The 21,720-nt window shown below is 37.3% G+C and overlaps 1 protein-coding gene across 13 annotated transcripts in view; it reads left to right on the top strand.

Annotated features, from left to right (window-relative positions):
- CADPS2 (calcium dependent secretion activator 2) overlaps nucleotides 1–21,720 on the top strand; it is a 532,431-nt gene that overhangs the window by 505,795 nt on the left and 4,916 nt on the right. For all 13 annotated transcript variants that reach the window (XM_044920121.1, XM_044920119.1, XM_044920123.1 and 10 more), the window contains 2 exons: nucleotides 921–1,028; nucleotides 19,987–20,091. In XM_044920121.1, the coding sequence (XP_044776056.1) occupies nucleotides 921–1,028; nucleotides 19,987–20,091 (213 nt within the window). The remainder of the gene's footprint in view (nucleotides 1–920; nucleotides 1,029–19,986; nucleotides 20,092–21,720) is intronic.

Raw genomic sequence — 21,720 nt, 5'->3', positions numbered from 1 at the left:
TGGAAAGTTATCTCATTCACGCTTTAGACTCCTCTTAGGAAATTGGTTCATCAATATTCTTATTGTATTTCTAAAATAAAATAGATCTTTGAAATAGTATTGATAAACAGGAATGAATAGAAGCAATGGATAATCCTCAAAATTTTGGTTTACATTTCAGTTTGTAATCAATTAAATTTTTTGCCCAATATCTTCCTAATATTTTACTCAAATTAATAAGAAAATTTAGCTTATATGCCTTGAGCACCTGGAGAAATTGAGGAAGGCAATCCAAGGAAAACTAACATTTTTGTTTTTAATATATATGGATAGCCAGCCAGAGATAGTGACAATAAATTATATTGGCAATTAGGAAATGATTATTTCAAGTGGGGACTTTTTTAAAAAATGCATTCATTTATACTTGGCATATTAACCTTTCAAGATAGCCCTTAAAGAAAAAAGATATCTAGGGGCACCTGGGTGGCTCAGTCGTTAAGCATCTGCCTTCAGCTCAGGTCATGATCCTGGGGTCCTGGGATCGAGCCCCGTGTCAGGCTCCCTGCTCCACGGGAAGCCTGCTTCTCCCTCTCCTGCTCCCCCTGCTTGTGTTCCCTCTCTCGCTGTCTCTCTCTCTGTCAAATAAATAAATAAAATCTTTAAAAAAAAGAAAAAAGATATCTAGTAGTTTACAACCACATGTCTCTACTCCTTTTAGTAATGATGAATAACTATGACCTCAAGTTACATACATCAATAATAAACTTTATTTTAATTACGGAATTTACTGAAGATGCTCATTGTCGATTTTGGTCTTGAGCATATTTTACTAATGTAACTTTTGAAATGATATAGTGACTTATTTTCTAAGGTTGTGATTAAATGGTGTTTTCACAATTGAGACCTGATATTTTATTCCCCATGCTTTAACCCCACAACAGAAACCAGGAATGGATCTGGCAGACACCTATATTATGTTTGTTCGGCAAAACCAGGATATTCTTCGAGAAAAGATCAATGAGGAAATGTATATAGAAAAGCTGTTTGATGTAAGTAACTGCCCTTGCAAGGCTTCCTGGCATCATAGAAATATGTGCAGGAAAAAATTGCATTTTGATGGTATGTTTGTAAAGCAAACTCCTTTTCTGATCCTTTTTCTTCTATGCCGCTAATATAGTTTATAATTTTATTTCTCTGACTGTTGACAGAAGCCTTAATTGGCTTCTTTTGTACATGAAAACTGTCAGTGTTAGAATGAGAGTCTCAAAAACCTTCTAAGGTTAATTTTAACAAGCAGGATGATAACCAGTTTATCATTGTGCACAGCATCATTTCACTCGCCTTTGCTGCATTCCATAAACAGAATCATGTTGTAATGGATTTGGCTCTTCCTATAAAAGTTTTTTGAGTCAATACAGTGCTCTTTAGTCAAACAAAGACCTAAGCTGCAGTAAAGGGCAAATACCTGCCACTCTACTGTTCTTGAGCATTTTTTTTATCTTGATTTACAGCACTGAAGCACGCTAACAATAGAACCCTGAAGTTTTATCAGGACAGAAGTCTTCATTTACCCATGGCAACTCCTAGCAATGGGGGATTGTGGTTTTAGAGAGGATGATCATTAAGTTTCATTTATCTGTAAAGGAAACTTCAGAGAGCAATCCATTTCAATCACAATGTTGTCACTCATTTGTAATTATTTAACAGTCAAGTCAAAGGAAATGGGACTTTGCTGGGATGTAACTTCACATAACTCAGCACAGTGCTGATTATGAAATGGAATATTTGCTTTGAACTGTATGTATTTATGTGCATCTCCCCTGCATTTTAGAAATGCTTTTCTGGCAGTTTCATTTAATTATGCAAGTGACTGCAAATGTTTTCATAACAGCAATTCACGGGCTTTGTGGTGACACTCAGCTGCGGCAGGTACAGAAGGTCTTGCTGCGTCATCCTCTCTGCCATGGTCTGTTGTGTCAGTGTTCACTGTTCGTCAGATTGGGTGGTCAAAATGAGTCTTCCCTTTCAGATTGTATGCTTCGGGCCTCTACCCAGGCTGTTTTACAATAAAAGTATCATCTGTTTTAATAAGCTAAGTGTTAATATGTGTGAAAAGAATGATTTCCTAAAAGCTTTGATGCCCTGCAGGGGTAGAAAAATTATCATCTATCCAGCTGGCTGTTTTACAAAATACTGAAACCATATTAGCAACTTCTGCTTCCATTTGGTATTGCTCTGAATTTACAAGCATATGTTTTACTTCCAGATCCTCTTTTACTTTTTTTTGCTTATGTGGTAATTTTCAGAAATGTTGAACAGAATAGGAAAATCGGATTGATGTTATTCCCTTATGTTTATTCTTGGTATAGCTGAAGCATGTATTCTATGATGAGAAAAGGTAGACTCATCTGGAAATAGGCCATTGTACATAGGAGAGAGAGAGAGAGAGAGTGTGTGTGTGTGTGTGTGTGTGTGCGTGCGTGCGTGTGTGTGTGTGTGTTAACATCTTCAGTTTTTCGTCTTGGTGACCTATTTACTACAAAGCTTGCCATCAGTTCATAACAGAGGTAGAATTTCTTTATCAAGATATTACCTACACTAACTCCCTCCCATTCACCAAACTTTTTTCAAAGACTTTTTGTGTGACCACTAACCAATGGAGCTAACTGAAGTGGATGCAAGGAGGCCAACATTAAAATTATGTCTAGTTTCGGGGAGCGCGGCTGGCTCAGTTGATAGAGCATGCAACTCTTGAACTCAGGGTTGTGAGTTCAATCCCCATGTTGGGTGTAGAGCTTACTTAAAAAAAAAAAAAAAACCACACACACATAAAATTGTGTCTAGTTTAATTGTCCTGGTTAGGTATACTTTTCTTTGATACCTAAGCGTCTGATGGCTAAGTTTGCTTTTGAAAGGAACGCCTGACAAGCAATTCTGTTTTGGTTGTGAAGGTTTTGTCATTTTGCATATCCCCAGTAGAACACTGGACTTATTATTTGTAAAATAGTAATAATGTCCTTAAACATTCTAATATTTTTAAATTGCACATTTTTATTACTGTAATTAAAAATAAAAAGTAGACCCTAGTTCTATTGATATGTCATCAAGAATAACATATATGAGGGGGTACTAAGAGCCCCTAATTAGCCAAGACTGAATTTGCCTCAATTATAGTTAGTAAATGAGAGGTTATCAAGTATGTGTTGAAAGGTAAAGCAGAATGTGTATCTTAAGCAACAGATCATTACTGAGAGACATTATATAATTATTGGAAATCCTCTTGGCTGGAGCTTAAAATAATATTGTTAGGTGTCAAGAAACAGTTGAAAATAATGACCCTATAAATACTGTTGGCAAGCTTAGTCTGTTACAGAAAAAAAAGATTGAAGAGAACGATTTTACTCAGGCATCATGACAAACTTTTGCTATTCCAATTAAAGTAAGAAGTAAAGAGAAGGAAAGGAAAGGAAGGAAGGAAACAGAGACTCCTAACTTCAGATGCAAAAGAAAATGTGCACACACATACGTGCCTATGCCCTACAGTGAATCAACACTTAGTGGTTTAACCAACCCAGATAAGGGTATAGGGGATCCAGTTTCTGTCATGCAGTATGAGAGCTTCACTCCTTAAGAAGAACAGCCTTTTAACCCAAATGAGATTCACTGAGTTTTTGAAATACCACAAATTGCAACAGTTTTATATCAAACAGTTATTCTGAAGTCACATATTCATCCTGCCTCCAGTAGCAACACTTTAACACTTGCGTGTTTTACTAAGTAATCTTTTTTTCTGCATGATGCTCCACTCATAGAAAAAAACTATTGAAAATTCTGGCAAACTTTCCCTGAGAGTAGCAATTAGTTCTGGTGTTTCTGACCTCAAAAACTTTTTGATCAATTAAGCATCTTAATTGTTCCTGATATTTATAGTGAAATACTTTAGAGTTCTATTTAAATAACTATACCAGTGACTAAGGCCAAATCATGACCATTACCCTAGATTTGTGTCCATTGTTTTGGGATGCACCTACAAAGGAGAATGGTACCTCCTACAGTCTTCCATATACAACCGAAAGCCATCACTCAGGTCCTGAGCAGCTCACTCAGCTATTATTATCGTTCTGGCCTCCATGAAAAGTATTTTTGCTCCTTATCTCCAAAGTCTTAAAGAGAGGGAGGATTAAAATTTGTATTATCTTCAAGGCCCTACATAGGATAATCTTAGGCTTCTACATTAAATCTTGAAATAGTAAAGCTAAACGTACCTTTGGAAGATCAAAAAAATTAATATCAGGACAAATAACCAAGACATTCTACTTCATTCCATAAGTGGTTAAACGTCTAAAACGTTTTTTGCATAACAGAAATAATTATTAAAAAGTCTAAATGATGGCGGATTCATGCTGTTCATAGAAGGAACTGAGTTTGTTTTAAGGTATATCGCTAATCTTCTCCAATTATCAAAATAGTAATCCCAGCCCCAGCTGTCACCACCACCATTCCCACGGCACCTCCGTGTACCAGGCAATGGGCTCGGTGCTTCACTCATATCATTTCTAACCTGCTGAGCCAGATGCCATCATCCCCATTTGTCCTTATTTTCAGGTTAAGGAATTTTCCACTCAGAGAAGATGAAGTGACTTGTTGAGTGTTGAATCAGACTTTGAAATTGTGTCTCTCCAATTTCAAAGTCTATGCTATCCCTACCATACTTTAGACTTATAAAATCCGGGCCAGAAATCCACAAACCTGAGTTCCATCCACAGTTCCACCATGGATTGTCAGAATGAGTTTCAAGAAGTTGTGTCACCTGCCCAGGACCCAGTAGAGTTAGTACATATAAACTGAAGAAATTGGTCTAGAATTCCAGACGGTTTTTGAAATATCTTCCAGATTTTAAACCAACTAAGTTAAATTCATTTTAATTTTAGCAGTGGTGACAAAAATTAGTGGGCGGTTGAATGCTTAGTCTTGCACGCCACAGTAGCAATTTCTAAGTTTTTTTGTCATGGCTGAGTGAAAGCAGGGTATCCCACCCATGAAGCAATAACAAGTGCAATAGATAAGGTAGAAAAGAGATTCTGTATTAAAAATAGCTGTGCCATATGACACTCTGTGTATCTACCACAAGGGCTCTGAACCCCAAATTTAGAAAATTAATTGGAACTCATCTACTCCGTATTCATGCAAAGTCTTTCTGAGTGACCAGAATATTTTAAACAGAGACCTTCTCTTCCTCTCAAATGGTCACTGTTACACATGCTATGTTTAAAATCTACATGTTAAATTTACATTTTCGGTTTAAAAAAATGTGTCTTCTCTGGATAAGAGAAATCTTAAGGAAGTTCTCCTGTAGTAAGATCATGGATTCACCCAAAGGTTTTTCTGTTTTGTATGCAATCTCTCTTACCCAGTGTGTTTTTTTCTTATATGTAAAACTTAGTTGTCAGCAACCTTTCATAGTTTTTATCAAATCAAAACTATCTACAACTCGTATGATCCCAATCCAGAAGTATGACAAAGATTTTCCAATTCTTAAATTCCATTTTTAATGTCTACTGTGATGTTTCTTCCTGCACACTCAGACCTCCAGACACACAGTGGCAGCCACTTGTGCCCATGTGTCAGGAGAGAGGCTGGGCAGTCCCTTCAGGGCTTTGCATCTCTGGGTTGGACCATGGTGATGTTTCCGAAGTCAAAACTGACATCTGCAGTAATTGCCCAAGAGCACCCTCTGTGGTCATTTCATAATGTCCAAGAATATCACAGCCTGGATGGAGGTAGTTAGGGGTTGACTGAAATATATCTTACTGTCCAGGATATACACTAAACCTACCTACTTCTCTAAACCTTTGTACATTTATTGGGCATTGCCCTTCTTGAGTCCCTTTGAAACAATTCCATTTCAGCTCTCATGTTGCTGAAGACACATCAGGGTGCAGTATTTAATTGGTAAATCATGCAGATTAAACATTCTCTCGTGTTATAAACTGATTAAATATTTAATTGTTGAAGAGTTTCATCTCAACTAGATTTTTTAAAAATATTGTTGTGATGTCTTGTAAAATTAAGAGTAATTCTTTAAATGATAGTTAATCAGTTATATTCATCTAAATAGTGTTTTATAAAGGATTAATTTCTCAGAACTTTCCTTGAAAAGAATTCTTTTCAGTAAAGAAACTCTAAATTAAACACTTTGAGTAAAAGTGACCTAAACTATCTAAATGCGTTCAGTACCCATTTTAAGATATGAATATGAATTTTAAGATATGATATGAATTTTAAGATATAAAAAACTGAACCTATTACAAGAGAATATGTTTCTCAAAATAAAACTCATTTTCCTTATCTGTGCTTTTGTCTCTGGACTCCCAAATGCTCAGAGTTTTTGAGTGTAGTGTTTCACATCAGTGACCAAACTTTGTGACTCAGCCTCAGTAAGATCAACACTACTCTTCTTAACTTATTTAAAGATTCAATTTATTATCATGTTGATTTCATGAGAGTAGTTGAAATCAACAGAGCATGGGTAAGAGTGGCTGCTAGATACAACTTTCCTTTCCTTTGGGTAAATTTCTTTGTGTGTGTAATCAGCCTCTTTATTGGGAATGCAGGCTGCAGCCCAATAAAACTGAACACTTCTTTGTCTTTCTGCATTTCTTATAATTCTAGGATATTATAGATACATTCTCTTATATGTGAATGTCGATTTAAAAATAGCAGTTTTCCTCTTTTGAATAATCATTGACTTTCAAATGACTAGGAAGTTGTTACATAAACTACATAAATTAGTGTAGATTCCCATTACAGAGGATTTTCTTTTTGGTGGTGTCTCTATATTAAAAGAATTCAAATGTCAGACATTAACTGTTGGACCATTATGCCCAACCATGATTTTCCTATCAACACTCAAAATTAAAGATTAATATCACTCTTGTGTCATAACCATTATTTTCCTTCTTCATCAATAGAAAGGGATGGATAATGTAAGTCCAGCGATGTACTAGAGGGTAGTTGAGATAATGTGTTTTCTAAACATGGTGATGTTATGTACCCTGGTACCTCACTGTGTACCAAAGGGAGATAAAAAGTTTGATCTCTGTGATCTGTGTTACCTTTAGCACTGTGTTATTTAGCTGCTGTGACACATTGTTTCCCTGGTGTTTTTAGTTTGTTTTGTTTTTTTTTTTTCATTGTCTGAATTTCTGGTTTGTCTTACCTACAGAATTTGGACTCACGTTGAAATCATTTGACCTCTTTTTAAGATAGTCATAGTCAAACTTGTTCCGTGGATTGCCTTGCCTGCCTCAGGAAATGCCGTACAGAGCTTGCTCCTTAACTATTTTTTTTTCCCCCTCAAAGTTTGTTTCTTTTTAAAACCTCTCCTCTCGAATTAAGCTGTCTGGTTCGTTTTTGTTAATAGTCCTTATTTTAATGTGAAGTTATTATTTGTAAGTATAAGAATTTATAAAAGGATCTACTTTTGATGTACTGTAGGTGCCAAAATAGCTTTGGCAAGTCCAGACGCAGCTTAGAGCAGCCAAAGGCCCTCATTTGAATCTAAGCTGTTGGTGAATTATAAAACCTGAGAAACTTGAGATACGCGTGCCTAATTGCCTAAAAGGAACTCAGCAAGAAAATGTAGTGTAGCGTGTTGATCTTATTTCTTTGATAATTCAAAAGAATCTTCAAGAAATATGTGGACTTCTTACTTATGTTCCTGAAATGTGATCATGAAACACAATTGTCATTTGGCCCATTCCCAGAAATACACATCTTTGCATGAGGCACCTGGACATATGTGGCAGGTCTGGGAGAATCAGCTAATTAACAACACAGGCTTAAACAGGCACCTCATCTGGCAGTGCAGTCAGTTGCCTGATGGTGCTCAGCAGGATCGGGGAGTGCTTTTTCTTTTTCTCTCCTAATGGTCTGCTGCCCACCTAATTTTGCCTTATTGTCAGTCACTACTTACCACAGCTTGGGGCCCTCCCAGGAGGCTAAATTATTATCAAAGGATTAGGGAGATGTAGCCTTGCAGCTCTGACATTTCTGATTACTTGTCTATGCCAGAACACTAATTAGCTGTGACTAATTAAGAAAAATGTCCCTGCCATAGAAAACCATTTAAAAGAACTGAGGAGTAGAAAAGCAATTCAAAAGCTGAGCAGTGCTCAGATTTGCCGATGCTCTTTAGATTTCCACCAGAGCCTTAACTCACCTTTAATTGTGCTCAGAATTAAAAAAAAAAAAAAAAGGAAAAAAAAAAAAAAAGGAAAAAAAAGAAAATCTCACATGTGAACTGATCTGAGGTTTTTACTTGAAGAGGAAAAAAAAAAAAATTGTTGTTGATCACCTAAACTCCCTTAGCAATGGTAAAATTGTCTTTGATGAATGCAAGATGACAAAACTTTCATTTTCATCGAGAAATTTTTCTAAACACCAAATGTGTAAATGTGCATTTGCATTCATTCACCCAAGCCAATAACAATGACTTAATAGTCATTGAAGGAAGTAGAATATTCTCTTGCCTGATTTTATAAAAGATAGTTAAGATGATGACAAGCAACACATTGGACATTTTCAAAGTTAGTATTGATTTCGCACTGCTTCCACATTGAAGATCGTCTGGAAGTAATGACTTCTCCACGCAGAGCCTGGTCTTTCCACAGTGACTTCGCATGCTTGCACTGCAACTGGCCACTAGTGACTTACTAATGAAAATACCTGGGCCTCCCTGGAGACCAGCATCTGGTCAGTTGAGCATTGCAAGGTTTTCCTAGAACCGGTAGCTACTACTCTCCTTCTCTTCAAACCTAACTTCATCAGCAGATGATCCATGGCCTAAGGCCATTTTCTGTGGTGGCTTTTTCAGGTCCTCCTCTGTCAGCCAGCCCATCTGCATGCCTTCCCTGCGTCCCTGTCTACGTTCACGGGTGGATGCGGCAGTAGCAGCCAGACTGTTGACTAAGTCCAACTGAAAAAAAAATCTGGGGGCACCTGGGTGGCTCAGTCATTAAGCGTCTGCCTTAGGATCGAGCCCCGCATCGGGCTCCCTGCTCCGCGGGAAGCCTGCTTCTCCCTCTCCCACTCCCCCTGCTTGTGTGCCCTCTGTCACTGTGTCTCTCTCTGTCAAAAAAAAAAATCTGTGTAAGGAAGTGGCTGTTGTGGTAAAACCATTGTTAGATGTGTTTATTGAATGCATTGAAAGGAAACTCTATAAAAGAACAATGTTCAAAGGTACTTATAAAGACCTGAAGAGAACCCTTAATTTCCCGGTGATGGCCAAGCCCTAGGTAAGAGACCATCTGAATTTTACTATGTTAATATGGGCAAAATATTTCATTTGAAATAAAGTTCCAACCCCATCTCACCTAAATTCTTCATGCTATTTTTTAAACCCATTTCCCCTTTTCCTCTTAGTGGAGAAAAAAACATAGCCAGCATCCTCTAGGGAATAATCCTTCCTATATATGAAGACTGTTATTAAGGCACTTGTCATACTGGTCTACTCCGGGATAAATAATCCCTATTTGTTTCACTTCCCTTCATAGGCCCCTTTCCTAGCCCTTTAATCATCTTTGTGGCTGTCCTTTGAAACTTCTCTAAGCATTCTCTGTCATGCTTAGGGTTTTGAGTCAAGAATGGGATGCAGTGTTTGAATGTGGCTGAACAAGATTCTTTCAAGCCATGTTCCTACTGTGCATTCTAATAAATTACATTCCCATACTTTTGCTCTACAGATCCTCATAAATGTGGTTACATATACTCCCCACATTTCTTTGTGTTGACTTTCCCCTCAGTTACTGCCCGAACTATATGCATATAATGTATATGTTTATTGATAGAGAATGTCCATTCAGTTGTTGTTTTAGATGCATAAGGAAACCTCCAATTCACCGTTCAATTACTATGTGTAAAGCATGGTGGAGAATACTGGCATAAAACGGTTTGGCATTGTTTTGTCCCACAGAGTTGGGTATCTCTGTCACGGTGACAGTGGATCCTAATTAAAATAGGAAATTGAAACTCCTCTTATTAATCAATTATTCATCCAACCAATACTTATTCCATAGAGGCCACACAGTGTGTGGCAACATTAAAGAAGATATACCCAGTCCCTGACTTAAGGGAGCTTACATTCTTAGGATCAAATGGGTCTATTGAAAAAGTGAATTTCTCATTAAAATGTTTCACATTTTCATCTGTTGAATAGATATTAACATATTTTCTTTCAAATGAACTAAACTAAACTAAAATTTAGAATTAAAATTTAATTCCCTTTCAAAAGAGATAATAGTGATCATGAAATTCACTTATTTACCTGTCTGTTTCAAGTGGAAGATTGGAAACTTGCCAAAAGTTAGGGCCAATGCAAGGTTTATACCTAGCTCCATGACTACCAGCGAAGGGCACACTCTTCCTCTCTACCCTTCATGGGTTCTTTGCTCAAAGCCAGGCTTATTTCAAGTCCCAGGAGAGTTCTCATGTTCCCTTAGACTGAAGTCAACAATGCCATAGCAGTGATATTTTTCTGCCTTAAAAAAAAAAAAATACCTCACAAAGCCAACAAGTATAGAAGTCACGCAAGACATGTTACTTGGTGGGAAAAATGCACAGGCAGCACTGCCAACCATACTCCAGATATGCCCACAGCCTTAGATAACCCCCAGGAATGGGGACCAGTACCCCTAAGCATATGCTGGAGAGGCAGCTCCCTGCTCACGTGACAGAGCTGAGCACATCAACATCTGAGTGCGTAGTATTATACTTGATGTGTAGGAGTATGTATGTGGACACTCATGTATGCCCCTAGACATGGGAGTACTATCTCCTTTATTTAATTCATCCCTTAAAATGAAATCAGACCGTCTCATTTAAAGTTCTGTTTGGTCCTATGTTCAATTTCTTTAGCCAAATGCAACTGTTTACCTTTTGGTGATTTCCACAACTTTCACATCTGTTCAGCTCTTTTTCTGTTACTGAAACATGTGAATCAAGTCAACAGCCTGGCTCTGATACTCTTCTACCCTCTCTCTTAAAAAACTGCACTGTCATTATTATACATGTAGTACTTTCTATCTCCAAATATTTAAAAGCATTCAGTCCTTCAGCAAATATGCAATGCATGCTCTGTGCCATTCTGCTGAGGCCTGGAGATAGCAATAAAAATAAGACCTGGTTGCTGCCTTGGGTTTACACACAGCCCACCCGTTGGGCAGCCATATAGCACATTATGCAATATTTTTATAGATGTCTGTACAGAGTTCGAGGAGCAGAAAATATGGGAGCATCTGATTCTGCCTAGTAAGAGATAGTATTGGCTTCCTAGCAGAAATAGTGGTTGAAATGAATCCCAAGGGTTGACATAGATCCAGCCAGGGAAACATACTTGGGGATAAAAGTCCAGGTGGAGGGACTGACGTTCCCAGAAATCCGAGATTTGGAGAAACCCAACATTCAGGAGAGCAGCAGTTCATTCAGCTCTCTGAGAATGGATCCTGTGGGAGTGGCCCATGAGTTGGAGACAGAATGGGAGCTAGTTAGTCCAGTCCTTACAGCACTCTCAAAAAGTAATTTGGGAATGATTGTTTTCCATTTTTGTAAGGAAACTGAAACAGAAAGACCTGCTAATCATTAATTCTCAGCCCTAGATTTTCTCTCACACTGTGCCATTCAATAGCCATTCCAAGGAGTCTGATTTATTTTTATTCAGATCCTACATATGAATTTAAATGCAATATTGACCAAAATTTTATACATAGTATTCAAAATGAGTCATTCAACCAGATGAAAAGGGCATTGTGCCCAAATGAACTATGCATTGGAGATGTGCCCCAAACTGGTATCTGCAGCAGTGTAACTGGATTGACTGCTGAGTTTGGCCAAACCAATGATTGTGATTAGTCATTTCAGTCAAAAAACTAGTCAAACCAACATGCATCCCATCATTTCTCATGAAGTAGGAGAGAGGGGAACAACTGATTATCTGAAATCGTCACTTACAATCTTTCTAACACCAGGAAAAGAGCCCCAGAATAAAATGACAGAGGCACTTACCTGCTTGGTAATCATGAATAATAAAGAACAGTATTGATTTGATTTGATTTTAAAGATTTATTTTTTTTGAGAGAGAGAGCGTGCGTGAGTGAGGGCAAGGAGGGGGAGGGGCAAAGGGGAGGGGGAGACACAGGGCTTGGGGCTCGATCCCAGGACCCTGAGATTATGACCTGAGCCGAAACCAAGAGTCAGGCACTCAACTGACAGAGCCACCCAGGCGCCCCTAGAACAGTGTTAACTTTAATGTCTTTGTGCGGTGGAGGAAAAGATAGGCTAGTTTAATAATAATATTTTCAGGACATTTTGGAATGAAGGGAATTTGGGATGAATGAAATAGTAGCAGAAAAGAGCTTGTACAACTCTCAATTTATGAAATTTATCTTGTTATATAACTTGTTCTATTTTGTAACTGAAGAGGATCTAATTCACCTAGAAATATCTTGGTATTTGTACATTTTTTGTCAGGTTTTTTTTTTTTTTTTTTTTTTAAGTAATCTCTACACCCAGCGTGGGGCTCAAACTCATGACACTGAGATCAAGAGTCAGATGTTCTACTGACTGAGCCAGCCAGGCACCCCTACATTTATTTAAAAGAGAAAATGTGGGAGCAGAAGTATTAACTTCAAGAACAGGAAAGTTTTTTCAGCATTCAACAAACGTAATAGGTGCCTACTATCCTACTATATGTCAATCCTCCCATGTTATTAGCACTTTCTACATTTTCTAAACAGACATCAAAGTGCTCATAAACTCTCCTTTGCAGACTTCCTGATAGAGGTAGAAAATGAAAACCACCCTGAGTATGAGGTTATTGAACATGGAAAAAGAAAGACATGAATCAAATACTCCTCTGTTCTATGTTTAAAAAAAAAAAAAAAAAAAAAAAGCTGTATATATAGATCTAGCCCCCTTATGAATGAACCAAGGATTTCTTTCCCACCTTGCATTGTTTTGTTACAGTGAGGGAGAGGGGGAACCCTTCCCAGTATTCCTAAGCATTAAAATGTATAGCACTTTGAAACATCTTAAGAATGGGGGACACCTAGCTGGCTGAGTAGGACGTGGGTCACTTGATCTTAGGCTCGTGAGTTTGAGCCCCACATTGGGCATAGAGACGACTTAAAAAAAAATCTTAATGGGACATATGGGAATGGCCTAGCACAAGAGCCATTTGGTTGGTTATCCTAACAGGAAGTATGGTTCTTGAAAGAATTTATTCCCCTTATATATTATTAGGTTTACAGATATCTTTGGTCTTTGGAAATGTAGATTGTTTTAACTCTCAAGAAAATGTGGTACACTTCTTTGAAACAATTAATAAGCATTTCCTGTTTACTGTGTTATAATGACTATCAGGAACCCCCAAGAGTAGTGGAGATTGATCTCTTAGTTGTCTGCTGGAAGTAGGGAACTATACCCTTAAAGAATCAGAGATTTTATTGACAGAACAGACTGGTTTCTAGAAGGAAATGGAATAACCTAGCAGTCGTGAGTACAGACTCTGAAGCATGGATATAAGATATAAATTATATCTTACAAATAAGATATAAGATATAAATGCCACTTAGTGTATAAACCTGAATAACATGCTTAATCTAAAGTCAATTTTCCACCCATATAAGCTCAGTTTCCACATATGCAACATGGGAATAATCATAGCCATTTCATGAAGGTTGTTGTAAGAATAATTTTTTTTTAAAGATTTTATTTATTTATTTGAGAAAGAGAGAGAGAGCACGAGCCAGGGGAGAGGGAGAGGCAGGCTCCCCGCTGAGCAGGGAGCCTGATGCAGGGCTCGATCCCAGGACCCCGGGATAATGACCTGAGCCGAAGGCAGACACTTAACCAACTGAGCCACCCGGGCACCCCTGGTTGTTGTAAGAATTAAATGAAATTTTAACTGACACACTTAAATTTCCCAGGGAAGACTTAACAAATATATCAGATGCCTTTGTAATCAGAATCCATAAAAATAACAGACATGAATAACTGCACCTGACAATTCGTTAGAAATCTCATTCATTCCTCATGACACCTGATTGTTTCATTTTTATAATATGTTTGTGCTTCATTTAAAGGCCAAAATGAGGGCACCTGGGTGGCTCAGTTGATTAAGCATCTGCCTTCAGTTCAGGTCATGATCCCCAGGGTCCTGGGATCGAGTCCCACATGGGGCTCCCTGCTCCATGGGAAGTCTGCTTCCCCTTCTCCCTCTGCCTGCTGCTCCCCCTGCTTGTGCGCGCTCTCTCTCTCTCTCTCTGTTAAATAAATAAATAAAATCTAAAAAAAAAAAAGACCAAAATAAGTAAATTAAAAACAGACAAAGATAACAGGTGATAGAAGGTTCTGGAACTCTAGACTTGCATTTTTTTTTTTTAAGAATAAAGCTGTATTTAAGCACCATATAAAAGGGGAAAGGTGTGATAATTTGGCTTTTCCCTGCAGTTCATTCTTACAAGAATCACAAGCTGTATTGGTTCTAATCGTGCCCTTTATTCTGATAATCAAATCTAATATAGTATTTCTGGAGAACATCAGAATCTTATTAAAAGCTAGATTCACATAATCTATCCTTCATATGATAGAGGAGAAAACTGAGACATAAAAAGGAAGCTATGACAGGCTCAATCAGGCAAATAGCATAAAAGGTGTTGGCCCTTCTGTCTTCTGGGCTTCTGTATTGATGTCCTCCGGTGTGTGGACAGCCAGCCCTCAGCGGCCATGTTCAGAGGCAGGTCTCTATCTTTCCCCCATGAATGGCTCTGGGTCTAGCTGGGAATGTAGATAGGTGTAGGTTGAGTTGAACACTTCCTATATTTTTAACCATAATAGACTGGTTTCAGTTTTCCTGAAATGTAGCCCTTACTCATATTCCAAGCCAACAAAAATTCACAATTAAAACTTTATAGATGCTTGTGTCTCAGGAGTCTGTTTTGTGGAAACACATAGCATCGTTTCAGTGAGATGCCTCATGCAGGGGTGGGGCTGGGGGGGGAATGTTGGTGTTACTGTTTCAAATTTACCATTAATATAAAATTTGCGTTTTAGTGTTTGGAAATGGGAAGTGACTGGCCACGAATTTAGTTATATGAAATGCGCTGTTGACAAAAGGAACACACAATGTACAATGAAGCATTTATGTTTACTTTTTAATATACCGGTCAAACCGTAGGGCATTAATGTTTCTAAATATTTTGTCGCTCTCCAAAGCTACAAAATGATCCTAAAGAATGTCTTATATTTATCAAACTTACCAAAACCTTCAGCATTGCAAAAATGTTATTTGTTCTTTTATTCAATTCAACTTAGCATTTGAAAGATAGTTTCCTAAAATGACATTTTCTAGATGGTATTTTACTTCAGCTTGGTGACTCAGCACTTATGAAACGACAGCTTCCCTTGAAATAAATGAAGAAATACATACGTACTGTGGAAATTTAGCCATTCCAGATCTCAGTGCACTAAAAAGTGTTGGATTGTTTTTTGTTTTGTTTTGTTTTTTTTCTGTTGTTCACCTATTGGGTTGAGCATAGCTGGAGAAGAATGAAAATATATCAACTAGTTGTACCAATTCATCATCAATAAAAAGCTAAACACTTAAGCAGAAAATTTATCACAGATTTGTTCCTAGCAAAGCAGCTATTTCTGCTTTGCCATCATCATCAGAAGCCACATTCTGACAGAAATCATTTGCTTGAAGCAGCCGTGATATATAAACCCTATGTGGTCTCGTGATTCAGATTTAGGAATATCAGCCACAGAGGGTCTAAAGGCATTGTGCATTAGTATGTATTGAGACCTCATTCCAGGTGGCCAGCAGCTGGACTTTTTAAAAATAAAATTTCCAAAATAAATGTGAAGTGCTCGCTTCCAGGCAGAGAGTGTTTTACTTAATTGACTCATCCTCAAAAAACATTACAAATTAGGCAGAAAAGAGAGTTGTGCATGTTTAATATATTTGTTTTATGTTTCCCCTGGTCAACAGAATAATGAAATTCCTTAACTACTTCTCTTTAACTTGCATGAAGAAAGCACGGTATGTTGCTAAATCTCTTTTCACCAGCACCGCGGAGAAACAACTTTAATCCTTGTTAGAAAATTGCCGAGTCTGGGACTGACAAAGAGCTCATGCTTGTTCCATTGTGAGTGCTCCCCGGCCCCAAGAGCAGAGCCCTTTACAGCTGCATGGATCCCGCCCGGCTCAGCTGCACTATTTAGGAGAGGAGGTTTGTCAATTTCTATTGACAATGGAGAGAGTTTTTCAGGGCCTGTAGCAGTGCTGACACAGTTGGGGATCAATGCCAGCCATTCAGACTGCACCCTCTTTCATTGCTTTGGTTTGTTAATTCAAGACTAAAGGTCCACTGAGGGGGTTCAGGGTGTTTAAGAAAGCTGATGAACTGTTTAAGAAAGCTGATGAACTGCAAGCGTTTATAGCCCTGGTGTGGCAATTTCCATAGTCAGTGGCAACTCCTGGCACTGAGGGAGCTGTGTCCTTGTTGACCCTCTTGTTATTAAAAATGCACAAGTGCTGCGCTTCTCAATATTTCAACACTCTTTCATTGTCAATACCACCTTCTGAGCCCTTCAGCTTGTTGCTTGCTCTAAAGATCTTCTTAGATTGGGTTTGAAAACTTCACCTTAAACACTAGATTAGACTGATGTTCTGTTTTCCGTGCTCCTGTTGATTTGTTGAACCTTCCCAGGGCTGGAAAGCAAGTAGCAGCTTGATGGGGAGACGGGCTGCTAATATGATTTACCAGTCTACAGTCATGCACAATAAGTGTGAATAAATACAGGGGTCTCACAGAGTCAACCCTAGCCTTTCCTTTTCTTTTATTTTTGCTTTAAAAGAAATATCTCAAGAAAATGAAGTGAGTAATGCATGCCCTTACAGGAGTTGAATGAACCACAGAAAGAAAAAAAAAAACAACAACACATTTTTTGTTAAAGTGGTAGGCTACTGTCATGGATTCATGTAGGAAAAAAATGTAGAATATACACTTACTGCTCTCCTCCTAAGCAGACCAAAGCAAAGAAGGAAGCAGTAATGCCATACCCGAGACTTCAGTGCGAACTGCAGAGCCCCTTCCCTGTCATACCCTGAAGGGAAAAAGTGAAGAGTCAATCAAATTGTTTTAGAAAATTAACTTTTCCAAAATGAAAGGACATTTGCTAACGTTCAGACTTTACTGCACATTCACCCTTTTCGAATGTTTCTTTTTTTGTTGTTTGTTTGCATTGGGGGGTGTTGGTCTTGTTTGGGGTGGGGGAAAATGAAGCTAACCTACCTTTGAAATTTGTGTCAAGATGAAAAAAACGGGACCTACTATATTCCAGCCCCCAAAAGAGGAACATATCAATTCCAGCACCAGCAATAGGAAAATGCTGGAGATTTCTGTTTGGCGGTTTTGTTGGTTTGCTTATTTGTTTGCTTGGAGTGAGTGTGTTTCTGTGTCTACTTCACCATATACAGAAAGAAGCAGTCCTAGTGCGTTTTTTGTTGTTAGCTTGTTGTTAGTAGCAAAAGAAACTCTAAGCTGAAGTGCTGCTTTCTCTTAATTGCTTGATTTAGCTGAAAATCTTCAAAATGCTTTGACTTGGGAACCAAAAAATATGCATTTTTATCTGAAAAGGATCATTTTTCTTATAGAATTTTCCTTATCAAGTAATTGGTTGCCTTTAAAACTAAGATGATGGTAAAGTAGCTGAAGCTTTTTACTTTACAAATGGTTCTCTTTTCTTCTCTGTTTTTTGGTTAACTTCCGATCATTTTATTCCCAACTTGTTTATCTCTAAAATTACAATTTTGGCATTGTGTTAAAGAAGTGCTATTAGTAATAAATGTCTGTGTTACATTAGATATCCTTTTGATTATCACTTAATCATAAGTATCACTTATGTGTAATGGGAAAATGAGTTAACTCTAAATTATGTAAGGATTTTTTTAGAAACATAAAGGTGCATATGGTGGAGAAATTTTAAGAAATGTTTTCATTTCCCTCAAATTCATACCAACTTACCATAGATATAGTAACTTTACAGTCTAACAGACAGATGAACTAGTATGTTATGCTAGACTTCATATATCATATTTTGTTCCCCCCAACAAAAAAAAATATTATCTCTTACAGAAGGACTATAGTTTAAGAGTCATAACCATTATGACTACGTTTTAGCTTTCAAATTATCTGGAGCCTGGTGTAGGGGTGAGAGTCTTAATTTAGTATCTCATATTCACTATCGCCAATACCTGAGAGTGTTTACTGGTGTTAAAATAGAATTCAAGATGTTGAGGCTATAAATAATTTGAAATAAAGAAGTATAGGATTTAAATACTATTGGAAATTACTGTCAGCTGAAGTACTGAATTCATTAGCAGTTTATATTTTTTAAGAATTTAGGGTGTATCTTATTTTCATAAAACTTATTTCTGATACTTTTATAATGTCTGGAAAATGAAGAAAACAATCATTAGGAAAGAGCAAAATCAGGTACATGAATAACATTTTTTTGAATCATAGCCTATCTCACATTTTAAAAACCTGAGATTTTCATTCATCTATGTGCTATCATAATATTTAGCAAATCAGTTATTCATTTTAATTACCTATCTCATTTTATGCATGTATGTTCAGTGTACTAACAAATTAATAGAAATAAGTCTAGCGAAATGTGAAACTGATTCATGTTTAATGTATGCTTAAAATACCATTTCTTACACTAAATTTTATCAGAACAATGTTAATAAATACAAGTCCAGATGAATTTCAGACTTGTATCACATAAGATTTCTCTTAGCAATGGAATTTACTACTTTATTATGGAAGAAAAATATTTTTTAAGATTTTTCTCTTGTGTTTGAATACCTAAGCACACATGCACCACACGTACGTGATCTATATGTGTCACTGTATTTCTGTATACAAACAAGACACAAAATCCCTTCTCTTTCAAAAACTCCCGTCATTTCCTAAGTGCTGAATGGACTTTGCTATTTCTTACAGTTACCTGGATGAGCAGCATTACCATTTTTACAGTATTACCTAAACCTAGCTCTAGCATGTAGTAGCGAATCCCTTAAAATGTCACTACTAGTGGTAGATTGCCTTTTAAAAACAAAACACATAGGATCTTATTTTACTATTCTCCTAGACATTACATAGGAGCAGGAAATTACATTAGAGAAGCATTTTGATTTTTCCCCTCGAGAGAGTGGTAATAAAGAGGAAAAAATACGAACCCTCCAATGAAACAAATTCTTTTGTGATTTAGTCAACTGACCTCTTCTTTTTGATTCTTTAGACACAGCAATTCCATCCTGATAAAATTCCCTCCTGAGGTCCCAAATCTTTATTTTAGGTGGGCTTCAAACATCTTGACAAATAGTTCACAACCAACAGTAGATAAGGGTGTGATTGAGGATCTCTGGCTAGTAAGCCGTGGTAATGCTTTCCCATCGCTTCTGTAACAGGTTATTTCTAGGTATTGCCTGCATGTGTCATGGCATGACGCGTCTCCTGTTTGATTTTTACATAACGTACAGGCTAATAAGAAATTTCCCTTCAAAAATAATTCACCTGCTTTTTCCTGCTGCCTGGGAGTCTATTCAGTCCCATAACATGTATTTAGTGCCCATTGTTACCTACAGATCACAAAGCATGCCACTAGGCTGCGAGCGCAGGGACACGGTTTCCCATGAATATGTTACAGCTGAAAGACTCATGTTAATTCATGGAGAGAACAGCCTAGGTCAACTTAGCAGATTTTCCAGCAAAACATACAATTCTGTTAATAGGAAATTATAGCATTATTGACTTCAAGTGCTGATCTGTGGTCATTGCAGAGTGTGTCATTACCCCCTCATTACCGAATCTGTTACATGAATACTGCAGAGGCTGTTTCTCTGTTTTGTTCTCCTCCCCTCTGCCCCATCCTTCTTTCCAGCAATGGTACAGCAGCTCCATGAAAGTCATTTGTGTCTGGCTGGCTGATAGATTAGACCTTCAGCTTCATATTTACCAACTGAAGACGCTCATCAAGATTGTGAAGGTAAACAAAATGTGTTTAGATGGGAATTTCCCACCAAGCTATCAAGAGTAATGGCTAGATATTGACATACAAAAAAATTGTGTTTGATGTAACTAAGTGGATCTAAGTACTTTAAAAACATCACTCTCGGCAGTGCTAGGCTACTGTTCACTTATATTTTCAGTTAGATTATTAAGTCAGTTTTAATCTATCTTTTCTGCCCTAATAAAAGATATTTTATCAAGTAATAGCATTTTAAGATAATATACATAAAACCTCAGGCACATTTACCTGACTGTAGTAGATCCACAGTAATTTGGTATTAATTTTCTTGATTACAGAGGTGTTTTCTCCTAATGCATTTCTTTCATATTTATTAGGATCGCATGTCATTATGAGGGCTTTTGAATTGTTTGTCCACGCGTAAGGAGAGTCTCCACTGCTTCGTTACATGCTGACACGAAAGTCACACTATCACTGCCTGACTTCCTTTGGAAGCATGCCCCATCTCACATAGAAGAGATGATCAGTTTGAGTGTTGGGGACCATCCCAGACAACCAACAGGTGTCACGTCAAATAAGCAAGGCCATTTTGACTTTTGCTCTTCAAGAGAAAAGGTTAACAGTGTACATATTATATTTAGTAAGGGCTTTAAAATCATATATTTAACATGATTTTTCACACTTTGTAAATTCTAGTGGAAACACAAAATTCGCCGTAAGTATAACTTTTTCTTAAAATTGAGACAAATCCAACCTTATGCCTAAAAATGTAACTCTGAGCTAATGAGAATCATCTGTTCTTTTAAAAAGATGACCTTCACTTCCATTTTAGTGCCATTTATCAAATGAGATATATATACCATATATAGAGAGAGATCTAGATCTGTATGTATATGTGCCCATATATGTATATGTATATATAGGCACATATATATGTTTCTTTTTATGTGCATATATGACATACACACATACTCAGTGGTTCTTAGTGTCATTCCTGACCTGTTGTTATCACCATCACCTGGGAACTTGTTAGGTATGCAAATTATCAGGCCCCACCCCAGACCTACTGAATCAGAAACTCTGAGTGGGGCCCAGCAATCAATATATTAACAAGCCCTCCAGATGATTCTGATGCTAAAGTTTGAGAAGAACGATTGCATTACATCATTAAGTTTTATCCACATTAAAATATTTCCCATCATTCTCTAGGTTCCTACAGCCTAATTAGAATACATGTTCTTCTGTGCCATAGCCACACAGGTTATCTCAGATTAGAAAGAACCATAAACAGGAAAGTTCCATTCTAAAGTGAGAAATCGGCAAATCTACTGGAAATTAAGACCAGACCTATCATCTCACGGTAATAGCAATCACGATTAGTCATAAATAACAAGTAAAATTATAGCCACTCACTAATTTTTAATACTACTAGACATATTACATTCCAATGGACAAAATATCTTTGGTCCAGAGCCCTTCTTACCAGGTATTATTTATTTTACAAAGAAACTGAAAACGTACTAGGATCCATTCATGTTTGCCTTCATTTCTGCAGTGTTTCTTCCTTGTTTCTATAAATGTGACCTGGAGAGCTTCCAAATGAAGCTTGTTTTTCATAAAAGAGAATCTGGGTCATCTGTGTATACT

This window comes from Neomonachus schauinslandi, chromosome 12, assembly GCF_002201575.2.
Source record: "Neomonachus schauinslandi chromosome 12, ASM220157v2, whole genome shotgun sequence".
In the NCBI taxonomy this organism is placed as follows: Eukaryota; Metazoa; Chordata; class Mammalia; order Carnivora; family Phocidae; genus Neomonachus; species Neomonachus schauinslandi.
Note: the sequence above shows the minus strand (reverse complement) of the source record. Positions and strands in the feature narration are given on the sequence as shown.